The following is a 14,552-nucleotide window of genomic DNA, read 5'->3' as shown; positions in this document are numbered from 1 at the left end:
TTGATCCCCAGTGTTTGGGGATTTCCTGTTGTTTTGTGAGATGTCAGATATTTTATGTAAAAAATATGGAAATACTATTAGCTTCCAGATATTATCTTCCCTCTTCCCTGTGAGCAAGCATAACTCTTTGCTTCTGACAGGCTGTTTAGAGAATCTTAGTGCAATTAGTCTAGTGAACTCTAGTTACTTGCTAGCTGGCCTGAAAAGTCATGTCCACATCTAATTTTTAGGATTATTGAAAAATCTTAGGTGTCTGCAGTTATAACACATATCTGCTTAGTGATTTGTCTTTTGCCTTTTGTCTATCTCTATGGTACCTGACTCTTGCTTGAAGAGGTAAAGTGATGGAGTTCTCTGTTGGCTCCCATTTTTTCCCACGCCTCAACCCATAAGATTCTTACAGTCTTAAAACCCTTCAGTGCTTTCAAAGGGATCATTTACAAAAGTGTTTTAGTGGCATTGCTGAGACCGTAGTCTCTAAGGAAGTTATGCTATAAGTCAGAAGTCAAATGTTTTAAGTTTTAGCTCTTCTGTTTAACAACTGAACAAATCAAGTAAACATTCTGAACCTCAGTTTCCTCATAGGTTTACTATGTGGGTTAAAAGATGATACCTAAGTAATGCATTAGGAATCATGCTTAACACAAAATAAATGCTATGTAGATTTTTGCCATTATCATAATAGCCCTGTGAAAGACATATGGTTAGCCATCAAAACAGTGTTTGGATTTAGTTGTATAGAGTAAAGCCTATAAATATATGTATAAAAAACATAGGCTACAGTTCAGAGGTCATGTTGGAAATTTAAAGGGGACGGACTCTTTGGATTATCACTGTTAGGATAACATACTTAGAAGAACATTAAATCTAGTGTGACATCACTGATTTGGGAATGAAATCAACACAACGCCAACTAAAGAGATTGATGCTTAAATCAAAAGTCCAATCAACGTATTAATATTCAATTAAAACTGTATCTTCTTGTATCTTCTAAAAGTCCTTGTACTTGTATCACTAATACTTTATCTGTTTATAAACATTTGTATAAAGTCAAATTGTGTCTTAAGAGGTATCTGGTGCACAGTGGACTAGGGCAGGAGGCACCTACAGTTCCAAAACAATGTGAAACAAACACTGATGAGTGTTACTCTTTAACCTTCCCACTTTCTGATTAATTTATTCTTTGCTGTATCTATGAAAGTAATGGTTGAAGATGGGGCCATGTTTTGTTTGTTTTTTGAATGAGTATAATATATAGTAGTTACCTGGGAGATCTTGTAATCAAACATACCAGAGTGCAAATGCCATCTGTTTCATTTAAATAGGTTTGTGATCTTGGGCAGTTTTTAAAAAATGCTTTAGGCCTCAGTACAAATGAAGCATAAACTTGTCTCTAAGGAGCATTGTGATAGTTAAGGTACATTATTAATTTAAGGTCTTTGCCCTTCTGAAATTTAGACCATGCTCAATAAATGGTTGTTATTAGACTTCTGGTTAAGGAAATAGAATCCTCACATATTTTTGGCCATTGCATATTTATCTTATTGTTTTACTCTTTATTGCCTCGCTAACTTCTATCCTTTTACAATTACAGATGTTTTTCATTTGGTATTGGAGAAGGCGCCTCCACCAGCCTAGTAAAAGGCATTGCCCGGGCATCAGGGGGCACTTCAGAATTTATTACCAGCAACGACAGAATGCAGTCTAAGGTAAGGGTCAGACCAGGTGTTCACAGGTTATGAGCCACAGAAAGTTTGGGGGCAAGGGGATGACATTGCTATGTACTTCTTGCTGATGTGGTAGGGGCTCCTCGTAGTTACGACATTAAGCCTAGTTAGAAACCCAGAGATGACCTTCTAGAGAAGGTTAGGGATTTGTATTTAAGAACAGAAACTAAGAGCTTGACTGTCATGATTGGGATTCTAGGTATATGCTCTAGACTCTCTTTGCTATTAAAATCTTACCCTCCATGCAAGAATACAGAAAATGAGAAGGAAGGATTATGGCATGTCTGGGAGATTGGACGAAGTGGTGCATTGATGCACAAGGAAAGGCATTTCCCACCTCTGATTACATTCCTGAGTTCCTCTTGCTCAAATGCTGCTCTCTTGCTTAGCCCTACTTCTCTAGGGTTTCCTCCCTCAGATGTTTCCCTCCTTCACTTCTGTGCATCCAATCTGTCAACTTTAACTGTAGAGAGTAATAATGCCCACCTCTGTGGACAGTGTTAAAGATTAGACAGGACCTGTATTGTGGTGCATAGCACCTGATGCATAATAAATATTCAACCAATAATAGCTATCGTTACCGTTACTATTTTGTATGCATATTCTGTTCTTTCCTCACCCAGGCTCTTCGATCCTTGAAACGTGCATTGCAGCCTGTGGTGGAGGATGTCACACTGAGCTGGGATTTGCCTTCTGGTCTGTCTGCTAAAATGCTTTCTCCAGAACAGACTGTCATCTTTAGGGGTCAGAGGTTAATCATGTATGCACAGTTGAATGGGGTGATGCAGGTGAGTTCCTGTTCTTTTTGGGCCTAGAGTAGCTGCTGACCTGAATATTTCATTAAAATTATCAAAAGAGGGTCCTCCCTGGTGGCACAGCAGGTTAAGGCACAGCACTGAGAAGCTAAAGCCACTTCCACATGAGTTCGATCCCGCCTGCCCCGGAGGTGACCACATGGCGTGGCAGACTTTGCCTGACCCGCCCGCTGCTCCCCACAGCAAAGAACTTCGTCAATCTGCCTGTTCTGCTCCCCACTCTGTCTCTGGTGAAGCCTCTCACTGCCTCTGTACCTCTGGCCTGTACCCCAGTTCTGTATGCATAATAAATCTTTTTAAAAAAATTATCAAAAGATAGTACTTGCCGAGTACAGCCTTCCTCTTTCTCCATCAATTCTGGTCTCAGATTTCCTAAACTACCTGTTCCTAGTAAAATTTTTGTTGAAGATTTATTAATTTATGCATCTAAGAACTGGGGTGGAGGCCACAAGTGTGGGGGTTGAGAGGATTCACCAGAACCAGTGTAGGGAGCAAACAGGTGCATCTACTATAATACATTGCTGAGGGGAGCAAAGGTGAGGCAGGAGAGGTCTGCTGCTCCCTAGCCAGGGATCGAACTGGTGCTAGAGATAGCTTTCATAGGGTTGTGTCTTCAACCACTGCACCAACAGGGAGACCCCTTAGTCAGAAATTGAGTGCTCCCTTCCTTCTACTCTCCTCTGATTTGTAGCCTGGAGAGGCAACAGGAGAAGTGTGCTTCCAGTACACATTCCAGGGCAAGAAGTTGAGCAATAAAGTGAAATTTTCTCTAGAGCCCAAGTTCGATGCCAAGTAAGAATTCATTTTCCTATTGTTATCTTCTTTCACTTTTCCTTCTCTCCCTCCCATTTGTTTTTTCTTTCTGTAATTCTCAAGAGTTGTTTTCCTTTCTCAGCTGTCTCCCTGCAATCATGTCTCCTTTTAAATCATGCAAATCTTCTCTCTTCCCCTTCTCTGTTCTTGTTTTCCCTCTCCATCTTTAACTGTGGTGTGCCCTGAATAACTGGTGTACATGTACTTTCCTGAGCCACAGGAATGCTTTTTCTTTCAGCCTCACAGTTCACCGCCTCGCCGCCAAGTCCTTTCTCCAGTCCAAAGACCTGGGCTACAGGGACACTCCAGCCAAAGATAAGAAAGACATACTGAAAGTCAGCATGGAGTGCGGAGTCATCAGCTCCCAAACGTCCTTCATCGTCATCAACAAGGAGGCCAGCACGCCAATCCAGGGGCCGCTGGCCCGGAGGGCTGTTCCAAGGCCAATGCTCTTGGGAGCTACTTTTGCACGACGACAGCACTCTTCCTGTGGTGAGTTTCATCCCATCCTAACTCGTAAAATTAGGATTCCTGCATGCCTCTATACCTCATTTAAAGGAAATATTAGACAGGTCCTCAAGATGCATTTTTTCCCTTGTCTTTCCACATCTAATGTTTCTGGCTGGTTTTCAGTTTTTCTGTCTCGTAATTGCACAGGTAGCTGAGGGACAGTCTGGTAGGAGCCATCCTCTGATACTGATTGTCTCAGTCATAAGCCAAGCTGGTTTGATGATAGCTATGGTGGTCCCCAGGGTTAGGATGAGGTAGAAAACAAGATTCTGAGACAGGATGGGAATATATATGCTAGTTCTAGTGGCAGCCTTCAGTGTGAGACCAAATTTCTGATTGAGTAGATGATAGTATAGGTTATTAAATAGAGAATAAAGAACAAAAGTAAGTTTAGGGGTGAAAACTTGAGATGCCTAACCTAAAGAGCATCCATATGAGGAGGTCTAAGTAGAAAGTGAGATAGATGGCTTTGGTGTTCAGAAGGAAGAGTAGGAATGAATGGAGATACCTATTTGACAGTATTTATAATTAGGTGATAACTTCTCATGAGGATCAATGATGCTATTCAGAAGGCAGGTAAAAAGTGATATGGAAATGAGGGGGGCAGAAAAGGTAACATTGAAATAGCATAGGGTATTTACTATGAAAAGAACCTATATTATAGAGTGCTGGAGTCTGTGAGGGGCTGTGCAGACACTCAAGTGTTATAGTGAAGAGGAAGGCATGTAGAGTGACATCAAGAAAAAGGGGTGAGGGTCTTTTTGGTATGTTTTATCTCTAAGATTTGAGGATGTTGTAACACAAATAGGAAAGCGCCAGTAGAGAAAGTTTGAAATATTGCTGAGAAGTGGAGTAACTGACAAATGTGTCTGAGGAAGCGAGAGGATGAGAGCAAAAGACACAGTGAGGGATTACCATTCAGTAGGACAAGTGTGAGCCTCCCTAGATTGCCAGGAAGTGGGAGAAAGGTGAAAGTTATTTTAGGATGAGGCAAGTTTTTGGAGTTTCTACTATCTGTTAGACTTTGTATAGTTTCAGTACAAGTGACCGATTGGAGACAGAATATGAACTTGAAAGTTAGTGTAGAGAATTAGGTGAGAGTCTTTGAAATAACCACTGTGGACTATTGGAGAGAAAAATTCCTAGGAGGAAAAAATGAGTATTTTTTAAGGAGTGTTAAGATCCTCTAGCTTAATGGAGATCATCATTCATGCGATTCATTTCAAGGATGGAATCGTGCCTGCTGAGTGTTATGAAGAGGAAGTTGGGGGTATGGAGTTGAAGATACTAATAAAGGGTGGTAAAGGGATGTAGGTTAAATGGAGAGAAGCGTAAAGATAGAAGGAAGGTGATATATAGAGAAAAAGCAGAGCAGTCAAGGATTTAGAGATCCAGATATCAAAGGCCAGGTAAAATGCAAAATATCCAAGTTAGAATGCTTGAAAAGTTGGATATTGTGTAGGCTTCTGATTCCCAATTTATTTTTTACAAGGGAGTAATTCTGCTTGGTAACAAGGTCTGGTGTGGGAAGGAGGTGACTATGGCCAAAGCCTTGACTTAAGCAGTCAAGAAATTTTGAATTAGGGTTATTTAGATGGTTACTGAATTCTCTTGAGATGGCCAACTTTGCAATGAAATAGAAATCTATGATTTAGCTCCCAGATACTTCAGTGAATGATGGGAAGTGACAAAGAGTTGGAGTTTTTGACAGCGATTGAGAATATGAGAAACATAATCCGAGTGAGGATTTGTAAAGAGCTGGATATAACCATTAGGGCTGAAGAAGTTGCTGCCCCACCTCCCAAACCGGGGTACTTGAGGTATAGTATACCTCCAGCAGCAACTATTTGACAGGAATTGAAGCAGAATAGTATTTTGGAAAGAAAATAGTTTTAAGTATAGACAAATAGTTGGAAAAGGCCTCTTGTAATGAAACTAAAGATGCAGCAGGGAAGATCATTGTGAAGTATCAGGGGTTCCAGACATACCCTAGAAAGATCTCAGAGGATGAGGGCTAATGGGAGAAGAAATGCACAATAAAGATGGTGACAGGCTGACATGGATACAGGGTATGTGTTTCGGATTATCAGTGCCTTTTGCCTACAGCAGCACTCAGAGGGCATCTCATTCACACTGTCTGTACTGGTCTTTTTCAGCTCCTCCCTCGGCCTTATCCTCCTTACATATTCCGATGAATTCAGCCACAAGGAAAGCCACAGGGAAATCATCTGGCTCAAGCATGCCATGCTGGCATCATTCTTGCAAAACTTCTAAGCCCAAGAAGGACAAGCACCTGTACAATCTAAGTGAGTATCCTCCCAGGAAATTTTTCTCACCCATGTCTAAAACATATCCAGAACTAGATGACTCTGAGCTATCTGCCCTATGGTCTTACAAGCTCTTTGACTTAGATGGAGGAAGAAATGCATGTCTTTCAGACATTCCTGGCAGAGCATGGGCTAGTTCTTCCACCAACAGCACCAATTTGGAAACTCACCAAATGGGTGAAGTAGGCTTCAGTGTGACCTATGGGGAGTGGGCAATTAATCTTTAATGCTCTGCTCTCTTGGGGGCTTGGCTATCAAGGAGGGACTTTGAAAAGCACCAGAGGGTGAGATGAGTCCAACCCCTGGAGGGTTAACTCCATTAGTCTGCAGTACAGGACTCTAAAGCCTTCTCCAATGAAGTATAGGTTGAGTGTTAGTACACACACACTCCCCTCATGTGGATAGGCTGGGACCCTCCTACAGCCCTCAGCGGCCACCATGTTTGTCACACAAAACCCACCGTCCCCCCCCCCCCCCCCCACTGCCTGGGCTGCCAATTCTCAAGTTGTATTTGAAAATTGTCTTCCTGATACTGTCTGATGAATTTCTCTCTGTCATTAGAGTGTTTCTGGGGTATTGTGTTCTGGGCAGCTAGGCTTCTCATGTACAAAATGAGTTACGGGGCATTTTGCTACTCAAGAGGGATGCATTTTCTACTAAGATAGGCTTAAAGACAACTTGTTTCTGGAGCAAGAGTAACATGCAATTGTTTGGACAAGTAGAGGAAATGAGGCAAAGAAGTTTAAATAGCAGCCAAGGAGAATGTTTAAAGAAAAGACTTTGAGGTCTAAAGTGGATTCTGTTCTCCAAATAACTGTGCATTGGTAGGCAAATTAATTCATTCTCAGAATGTTAGTTACTTCAGCTGCTTGGTTACTCACCTCAGGTGGTTGTAATGAGAACCTTCTAGTGTTGCTCATACATTAGATTTTCTCTTGGTTTCCTGTGGCATTCTGATAGCCAGTAATGTAGGATATCTCTGCTTTGAGCTTTTTTGCTGATGAGATCTTTTACCAGTGTGAAAGAAAAAATTACCCAGCAGTATTAGGATGCTAGTTTTTGTGAATTAATTAGCACTACTATTTATAGGGAGCCAATTAGGGGCTTTCCAATTATTTTACTTTCTTCTCCATGCTCTAGGCATTTACTTTCAATTTACCAAGATTCCCATTGATTAAATAATTGTTATATTTTCAGTGTTAGTGGAGATTCAAATTAAGGTATTGATTTCTTTCCCCACTAGAGAACTGTTTTTCTAGGTAGAGCAACTTAGAAATAAGTAGGCAAGAAACAAAGTAAATCATCCACTTGATAGCCAGATGTGAATGGTTTCTGTGAACATCATGTGGTCTTTAAGAAGCTTTTAATACCACCAGGATTTTAACACTAGGCTGCTTTTGGAGACAAACTGCTTCCTTTATATTTACCTTCACTTGAAGGTTTTGAGAATAAAAATTTCTAGACAAATATAGCTTAAATTTTAAATGTACCTAAAGCTTAAATACATAACAGCACCAAGTAACAGTTTAAAATAGCACGATACTGTGAGATTTTAGTACCCGTCCTTCCTTTTTTGCTGAATTTGTAAAAATCTTTCTTTCTTCGAGGCAGTGGGTCACCTTGCTGACCTGCATCATCATGAGGCTAGGCATGTCTCCTATGAAGAGGGCTGACCTGGGTCTGCTCAGCTCTGCACTCTTGCTCCACAGGCTGTTTCTCAATTCAGGCCTTCCTCTCAGATATGCCAATGACCAGCTACACCTCTACCTGTCACCCTCTTTTTCTCCTGCAGTCTTTGGCGATAATCACCTCGTGCAGTTGATTTCCCTCCAAAAGGCAAATGGCTCCTGGGATTTGGATGAAGGTTTGGCCATTGTCCTAGGTATGAATTTGTCAGACATACTGGCTGCTCTCCCTGTGAAGGTGAGTTTTGGAGAAGAAGAAGGAATAGTTAGTGTTGAAGGGTTAGGGTAAATATTGAGACTGGAGGTGAACCATGACTCGCCTGAGAAAGGACAATATGGGCCGTAAACTCGCTTTCTAGCAAAAGGTTTTCTGGGCATGTTAGAAGAAAAGGACAACAAACTAATCAGTGTTCTTGCTAGGGGAGGACACACTGATGGCTGAGAGTTGATTGATAACAGTGAAATCAACAATCCTCTTATAATATTAACTATATCCCCTGACAATTATTTTAGTTACAATATTCTCTGAGCAATTTCTCTAAGTCAACTCTGTCAGATGCTAGAAGGTCAACTTTGGGCAAATCATTTTGCTTCTAGATGAATGAATCTTGTCTTTGGTAGTGATTCAATCATAAAGCACCTTTATTATGCTTTTTTTTAACTGTAAAGTAACTACTGCATGTGTTGCTCTAATCACAACTGGGTAGTCCTTGTGGGGGCTGTCTTAGGCGTGTCAGGCACTATTCAGGTGGTTTTTCTGGAATTGAACTTAAGACCTTTCTACCCTCAGACTCAAAGGATTATTGCCCTGAGGTTCACACCCTGGCATTATGCCTTGTGTGTAGTAGATGGGGTAAAAAGAAAACTCCATTCATAACTGTTATGGGGTTGGCAAGTGAGGAGGGGATAAAGCTCTTTACATATGCATAAGGGCTTCTGGGAACTCTGTTCTAACACAGAATGCAGGTGTTCCAAGCTGGGCCACAGTCCTGGCAGTGCTCTGGCTGCATGCCAATGGGCAGGACTTGAAGTGTGAGTGGGAGCTTTTGGAACGAAAGGCTGTGACTTGGATTCACCTCCATGCAGGTAGGAACACAATCCTATGATCCCCGTTCCATTCCTCCCTAGGAAACTAATCATATTACCAGATGTTGAACCCCAAGCCTGGTGGCATGTAATCAAGGGAATTCCCAGGAGCCTCTCTTCATACCCTGGCTCAGATCTTTTCTTCCAATTAGTTTGTGCCCTCATCCTGTCAGGGCATGCTTAAACACCGAGGAAAAGGGCCTAAGCAGGGTATGTGAATTGTGAGAAGAACATAAAGTGGCACTGATTCTCACTCAAGACTAGCCTGGAAGGGGAGTATTTCATTATTTCACTGCTGCTGAATATTTTGGGGGATAGAGAAGATTGAAGAACATCAGAGCAATAACAGGAAGGGAGAAGTCAGGGATATCAAGGAAATGATAAAAGCAGAACTCTTGAAAGGGATGAACAAGGAGGTTTGGAGGAGACTGGGAGGAGAGCATTTACTGTCATCACAGTCCCCAAGCCCTGCATCCTCTCTTATCACAGGCTCCATCCTGGAGGTGCTTGTGAAAGCTGCGATTGCTTTCCTGAAGTCACCTGTGGATCCTGCTGTCTTTGTCCTGTGAGAGTGCCATGGAAGAGAGAGAAGTGCCTCTCCTATGCTGTGGTTCTCTATTTGACACCTAGCCTGTTGGTTTGCTAGTTTAAAAATAAATGACAGCCACCATGCCTTCACTCTGGGTTCCCCTTGTATTTCTTTCTCCAGTATGCTCTGGCAGCCTAGTGGCAGTGGCCCCAAACCCACTGCCTTTCTTGGAGGCATTTAACAGTCTTGCAAGGGTCACATGAAAAAGTAGGTCATATGGACTCCACAGTGAAGGTGGTAACTTCGATGCTTGGGTTGTCCAAATTAGAAAATTCTCTGCATTACATTTTTCTGCACACCTTTGATTTTATGTATGTATCAGGACCAGACTGGTGAGCTGAGCAGTTTTCCATCTTTACAAAGGTGGAAAACCAATAGTAGCCTCGATTTAATCTTTAAAGAGGGCGACTCAAGGTGTCCTGTGAGAATTAGCTTTGTTGGGGGTCACAGTGCTGAGGGATGCTTGGCCTGTGCTGACCTTTAGTCCTCGCCCTGGAGGACTTGGATTATGTGATCATGGGTGGAGACAGCTGTTTCTCCTTATCATTATGCATCCTTGTAAAGCTCTACCAGGATCCTTAGTGTTAGCCCAAATTTGTGAGGTCTCTAAGTCTGATCTATTGTAAAAGGAAGATTACAGTGAAAGACAGCTCAACATCCTATTCTACTGAAAATGGTCCCATTTGACATATTATTCTCTAAACTCTTGTTCTATCAATATTAAAAGAGCCCTCTATACATTGCACATAGAAATAGCTGATCTTTTATAGATTCATACCAAACCTATCCTAGCTTTATTATCCCAAAAGTTCCAGTCCAACTTCTCTGATGCATCCACTATTCATCAGTGTCCCTATACATGCCTTCTGTACAGGCTAACGTCCTTCTGTATAAAGCAAATAAACAACACTAGTCAGAAAACCCACTCTTAGAACCCTGGCCACACACTTTAATAGTTATGTTATGATGGGCAAAATAATTTAACCTCTCAGGAGTTTTAATATCCCCCTATTTGTAAAACTGATTAAACCTGAATTACTTGGTTATCACTTTCAACTAGGATACTCCAGAATTCTGAGCAGGCCCACGAGATAGGTTTTTATCCAAATCCGCCATTTTGTTGGGTCCTATTGGTGTGATGAGAAAAGAAATACTGCCAGAAAGGCCCTGTCATTTACTATGCAGAGCATGTACATCACATTATCTCAACTATAGTTCACTTCTCCCTTTCTCACCCTGCAGTTTCCACTAGGCCAAGGCTTGGAGGCTTCTAAAACAAACAGTAAAAGCAAAAACCAAGAAACACAGTCTTGGATCAAAATGCAAAACCAAAATAGCCAAATTGTGCAGAACCAAATACAGTCGACTGATATATTATTTCCTTTTGAGCACTCATTGATAAAATAGCATACAAGCTATAAATTCCTAAACAAGTCTCAGTTTTCAATCAACAAGTATGTTTGGCACGTTTATTGATGGCCCTGTCAATGCTGTGCTTCCCAGAGTAGGAACAAATCAAGCACCATCTGTCCTTTCAAGAACTGATCCAGACAAGGAGCACAGGAGAGAAGTTGCTGTCATCTCCCTTGGTCCTCTTCACCCTCTAGTTGTTTCCTGGCTGCTGTAGAGTTGGCCGTGAAAAAGATGACAGATAGCAGTCACCACAATTCTCCCGCTCAAACTGAGCCCAGGCCCTTCAGTGCAGAATTATTTCAGTGCAGAGTATCCTGTACTTCATAGACTTATTGATCTACCCATTGTCTGTTTCCTCAATTCCTACATTTAGTGTTTACTGTTCATCTTTCAACCCAGAGTCATTGTTTAATAGGTAAAGGAAATGGATGAGTTTACTTATGGGAACGAGGCCATACAACTGACCACTTTGACCTTGTATGAAATAGAAGGACCAGGACACATCCTTTGTCAAAAGTCAACACCCAAGACCAGGCATCCTAGCAAAGAACTGAGCCAAACTGACTCCCCCATCATGAAAAGCCTGCAAACAGGTTATAAAAGGAACCTTTCCATGCAGACTTCTCCCATCTTGCCAACTGCTTCTTGTAGCAAAGGATTTCAACAAATCTGCCTTTTCTATTCTCTACCATCTCTGGTGAATTTTTCACCACCACAACTCCAGCCTCACCCCACTGTTTCTCCCAACCACAATGTACTAGGTAATAAGAATTGAGTTAAAGAGAACTTAATGAGGAGTTCTGTTAGTTTAACTTAAGGTTTGGGTGTGTTCAATGTACATGGGATACTGTAGTTTGCTTGACATAGCGGGGTATAATGCTGTCAGATTAGCTCCCAGGACACCTGGTCTGCTCTGTCAGATCCAGAGGGTGTTCTGGCCTACTGTGCTTCCTTGAAATGTCTCCTGATCGTGGGAGTGGAGGCCAGAATAAAGCATGTGGAGTCACTTAGGAGTGGTGATGACACCACGTCACTACAGGGAGTTTCTGGCATTTCTAGCATTCTTTATCTCCCAAAAAGAAGGTGGACACTGGGCACTCTTCCTGGTGGCATAATGGGTTAAAAGTACAGCACTATGAAGCTATCTGCAGCCACTGCAGCACAAGTTTGATCCCTGGCCAGGGAGCTGACTCACGTGGCATAGCAGACCTCTCCTGACCTGCCCACTGCTCCCTTCAGCAGTGTATTTTAGTACATCTGCCTGTTCTGCTCCCAACTCTGTCTCTGGTGAATCCTCTCACCCCATACACCTCTGGCTTGTATCATAATTCTTGTATGCATAAATTAATAAATCTTTAAAAAAAACGTCGAAGGCAGACACTGGGCTCAGTTTGAGTGGGAGAATTGTGGTAGAATTGTATAGAATTGCTATCCGCCATCTTTCTCATGGTCAAGACTATGATAGCCAGAAAACAACTGGAGGGTGAAGAGGACCAGGGGAAATGAGAACAGCTTCTCTCCTGGGCTCCTTGCTGGGATCAGTTCTTGAAAGGACAGGTGGTGCTTGATATGTTCCTGCAACATGAAGTTCCTACAACATAACAGCTGTGTTCATTTATTACTTTAACTCCTCAGACAACTCACCTCTTCAATAGAGACTATTAAATTGTCAATAAGAAAGGTAAAGCAATTGAGTACTTTCCCACCAGACAATAAGTCAGAGGTAGAGTGAAAGAAAAGGAGTGGGAGGAAAAAATATGGCTGAAGAAATGTATCACTCAGTAAGTAGCCACCCTATGCTCTTCCATTTCTGACTTACAGTATAATTCTGCCCCACTGAGTTTTTCACAAATAAAGAAACTTCCACTCTTCTACTGAGATCCGAGCCCTGTCAACAAACAACAGGTGTCTGTCACTGGACTAAGAGTGCTTAGACTGAGCCCTGCTGTTTACAGTCAGGAAATTTCACTGAGTTATAGGTTGATAAATCACTGGTGGCTAAAATATACCAATACTTGAATTCCGGGAGAGTCAAACAAGGTAAGCCATTTTCTCTGATTAAAAAGAAAGATGCAAACTGTCCCACATATACACAGTAGCAAAACAGCTAGCTATAGAAATTTCACTGAAATTTCTGGGACTCATTCCCTTTGAAATGGAACATAAGCTGAATAAGCTTTTGGTCTCTCTAACTTAAGACCATACTTTTGTCAGAGGATGCAAAATTTAAAAATTAATACTTTTAGGGCTATGGAGAAGATTCCTCCAAATCTCAAAGATGAATCTATTAATAACAATTCTCTCAGAGAGGGGCAGCTGCTTTCTGTATGAAGTTGTTTTGGAAGCAGTGATGATGTAGTGGAAAGAGCTTAGCTTGGGAATGCCTGGACTCCTAGTCTAACTTTAGGAAAGATTTAACTGCTCTGAGTTCCAATGTCCTTAGCGAGCTCGTGATAAAATCACAATATAAAAGTGCATTGCGGCCCTCCCTGGTGGTGCAGCAGGTTAAAGCGCTGCACTAAGAAGCTAAAGCAACTTCCATGAGTTCGATCCCCGCCTGCCCCAGAGGTGACCCACATGGCGCAGCAGATCTCTCCTGACACGCCCACTGCTCCCCTCAGTCTGCCTGTTCTTCTCCCCGCTCTGTGTGTGGTGAATCCTCTCACCACCCCTGCACGTCTGGCCTGTACCCAGTTCTGTATGCATAAATAAATCTATCTTTAAAAAAAAGAAGTGCATTGCAAAATTCAAACAACCACTAACAGGGCTTAAGGGGATCTGAAAAAAATGCATAAGGAAGTGATCCAGAGAGTGTGTGTACAGGTCTTGTCTGCACAATCCAGGTGAGACTCAGTTCTTATAAATGAGAGACCTGAGCTCCTGGGTCTGAGCACACCGTATTCTGCTTGGAACCAGTAGATGTGAGGTCTTTGTGTAACACAGTGAACAGTGTGACTGTGTGGTAGACTGCGTGAGTGTTCAAACTCACACACTAACAGAGCCACACGCCAGGAACTTCCTGTTCCTCAAAAAAATGTATTATTGATTAATTAAGGACATCTGTACTCCTAAATTTATTGCAGCACTATTTACAATAGCTAAGATGTGGAAGCCACCTAAGTGCCCAAAAACAGACAACACTAGATCAAGAAGATATGGTATATATACATGGTGGAATACTACTTAGCAATCAAAAGAAAAATTCATGCCATTTACAGCAACATGGATGGAGCTGGAAGGGATTATCCCCAGTGAAATAAATCAAGAGGAAAAGAAAAATATTGGATGGTTTCAGCTAGAGGAGGAATATAGGGAAACTGAACAAGGCGTCAGAAAAAGACAAAACTACCAGGCAAACTATAAAACCAAGACATATAGCAGGGGAGGGGGAGAGAAGGATGAGATGGGGAAGAGCACAGGGATGTGGTGATGGTGAACTGGTGATGCCCTGGTGGGTGGAGTGTTTGGGGCTTACAGCTGAGCAGAGAAATCAAATATTGTATACAATTGAACGATGTAAGAAAAGAAATAAAGCCATAATGCTAAAAACAAAAAAGTGACTGCATATTTGAATATCAGAATAAGTA

General features: G+C 41.9%; 1 protein-coding gene across 1 annotated transcript in view; it reads left to right on the top strand.

The window, feature by feature from the left end:
* The window catches only part of VWA5A (von Willebrand factor A domain containing 5A), a 15,892-nt gene extending 6,317 nt beyond the window's left edge, over nucleotides 1-9,575 (top strand). Inside the window, exons 10-17 of the mRNA XM_004688801.2 lie at nucleotides 1,595-1,709; nucleotides 2,351-2,515; nucleotides 3,234-3,334; nucleotides 3,594-3,847; nucleotides 6,022-6,171; nucleotides 7,985-8,115; nucleotides 8,837-8,963; nucleotides 9,453-9,575. Of these exons, the coding sequence (XP_004688858.1) occupies nucleotides 1,595-1,709; nucleotides 2,351-2,515; nucleotides 3,234-3,334; nucleotides 3,594-3,847; nucleotides 6,022-6,171; nucleotides 7,985-8,115; nucleotides 8,837-8,963; nucleotides 9,453-9,532 (1,123 nt within the window). The 3' untranslated portion in view covers nucleotides 9,533-9,575. The remainder of the gene's footprint in view (nucleotides 1-1,594; nucleotides 1,710-2,350; nucleotides 2,516-3,233; nucleotides 3,335-3,593; nucleotides 3,848-6,021; nucleotides 6,172-7,984; nucleotides 8,116-8,836; nucleotides 8,964-9,452) is intronic.
* Nucleotides 9,576-14,552: the final 4,977 nt, after the last annotated feature.

This window comes from Condylura cristata, unplaced genomic scaffold (genome assembly GCF_000260355.1).
Source record: "Condylura cristata isolate star-nosed mole 26May11 unplaced genomic scaffold, ConCri1.0 scaffold00025, whole genome shotgun sequence".
Taxonomy (NCBI): domain Eukaryota; kingdom Metazoa; phylum Chordata; class Mammalia; order Eulipotyphla; family Talpidae; genus Condylura; species Condylura cristata.
This window is presented reverse-complemented; position numbering and strand designations above follow the sequence as displayed.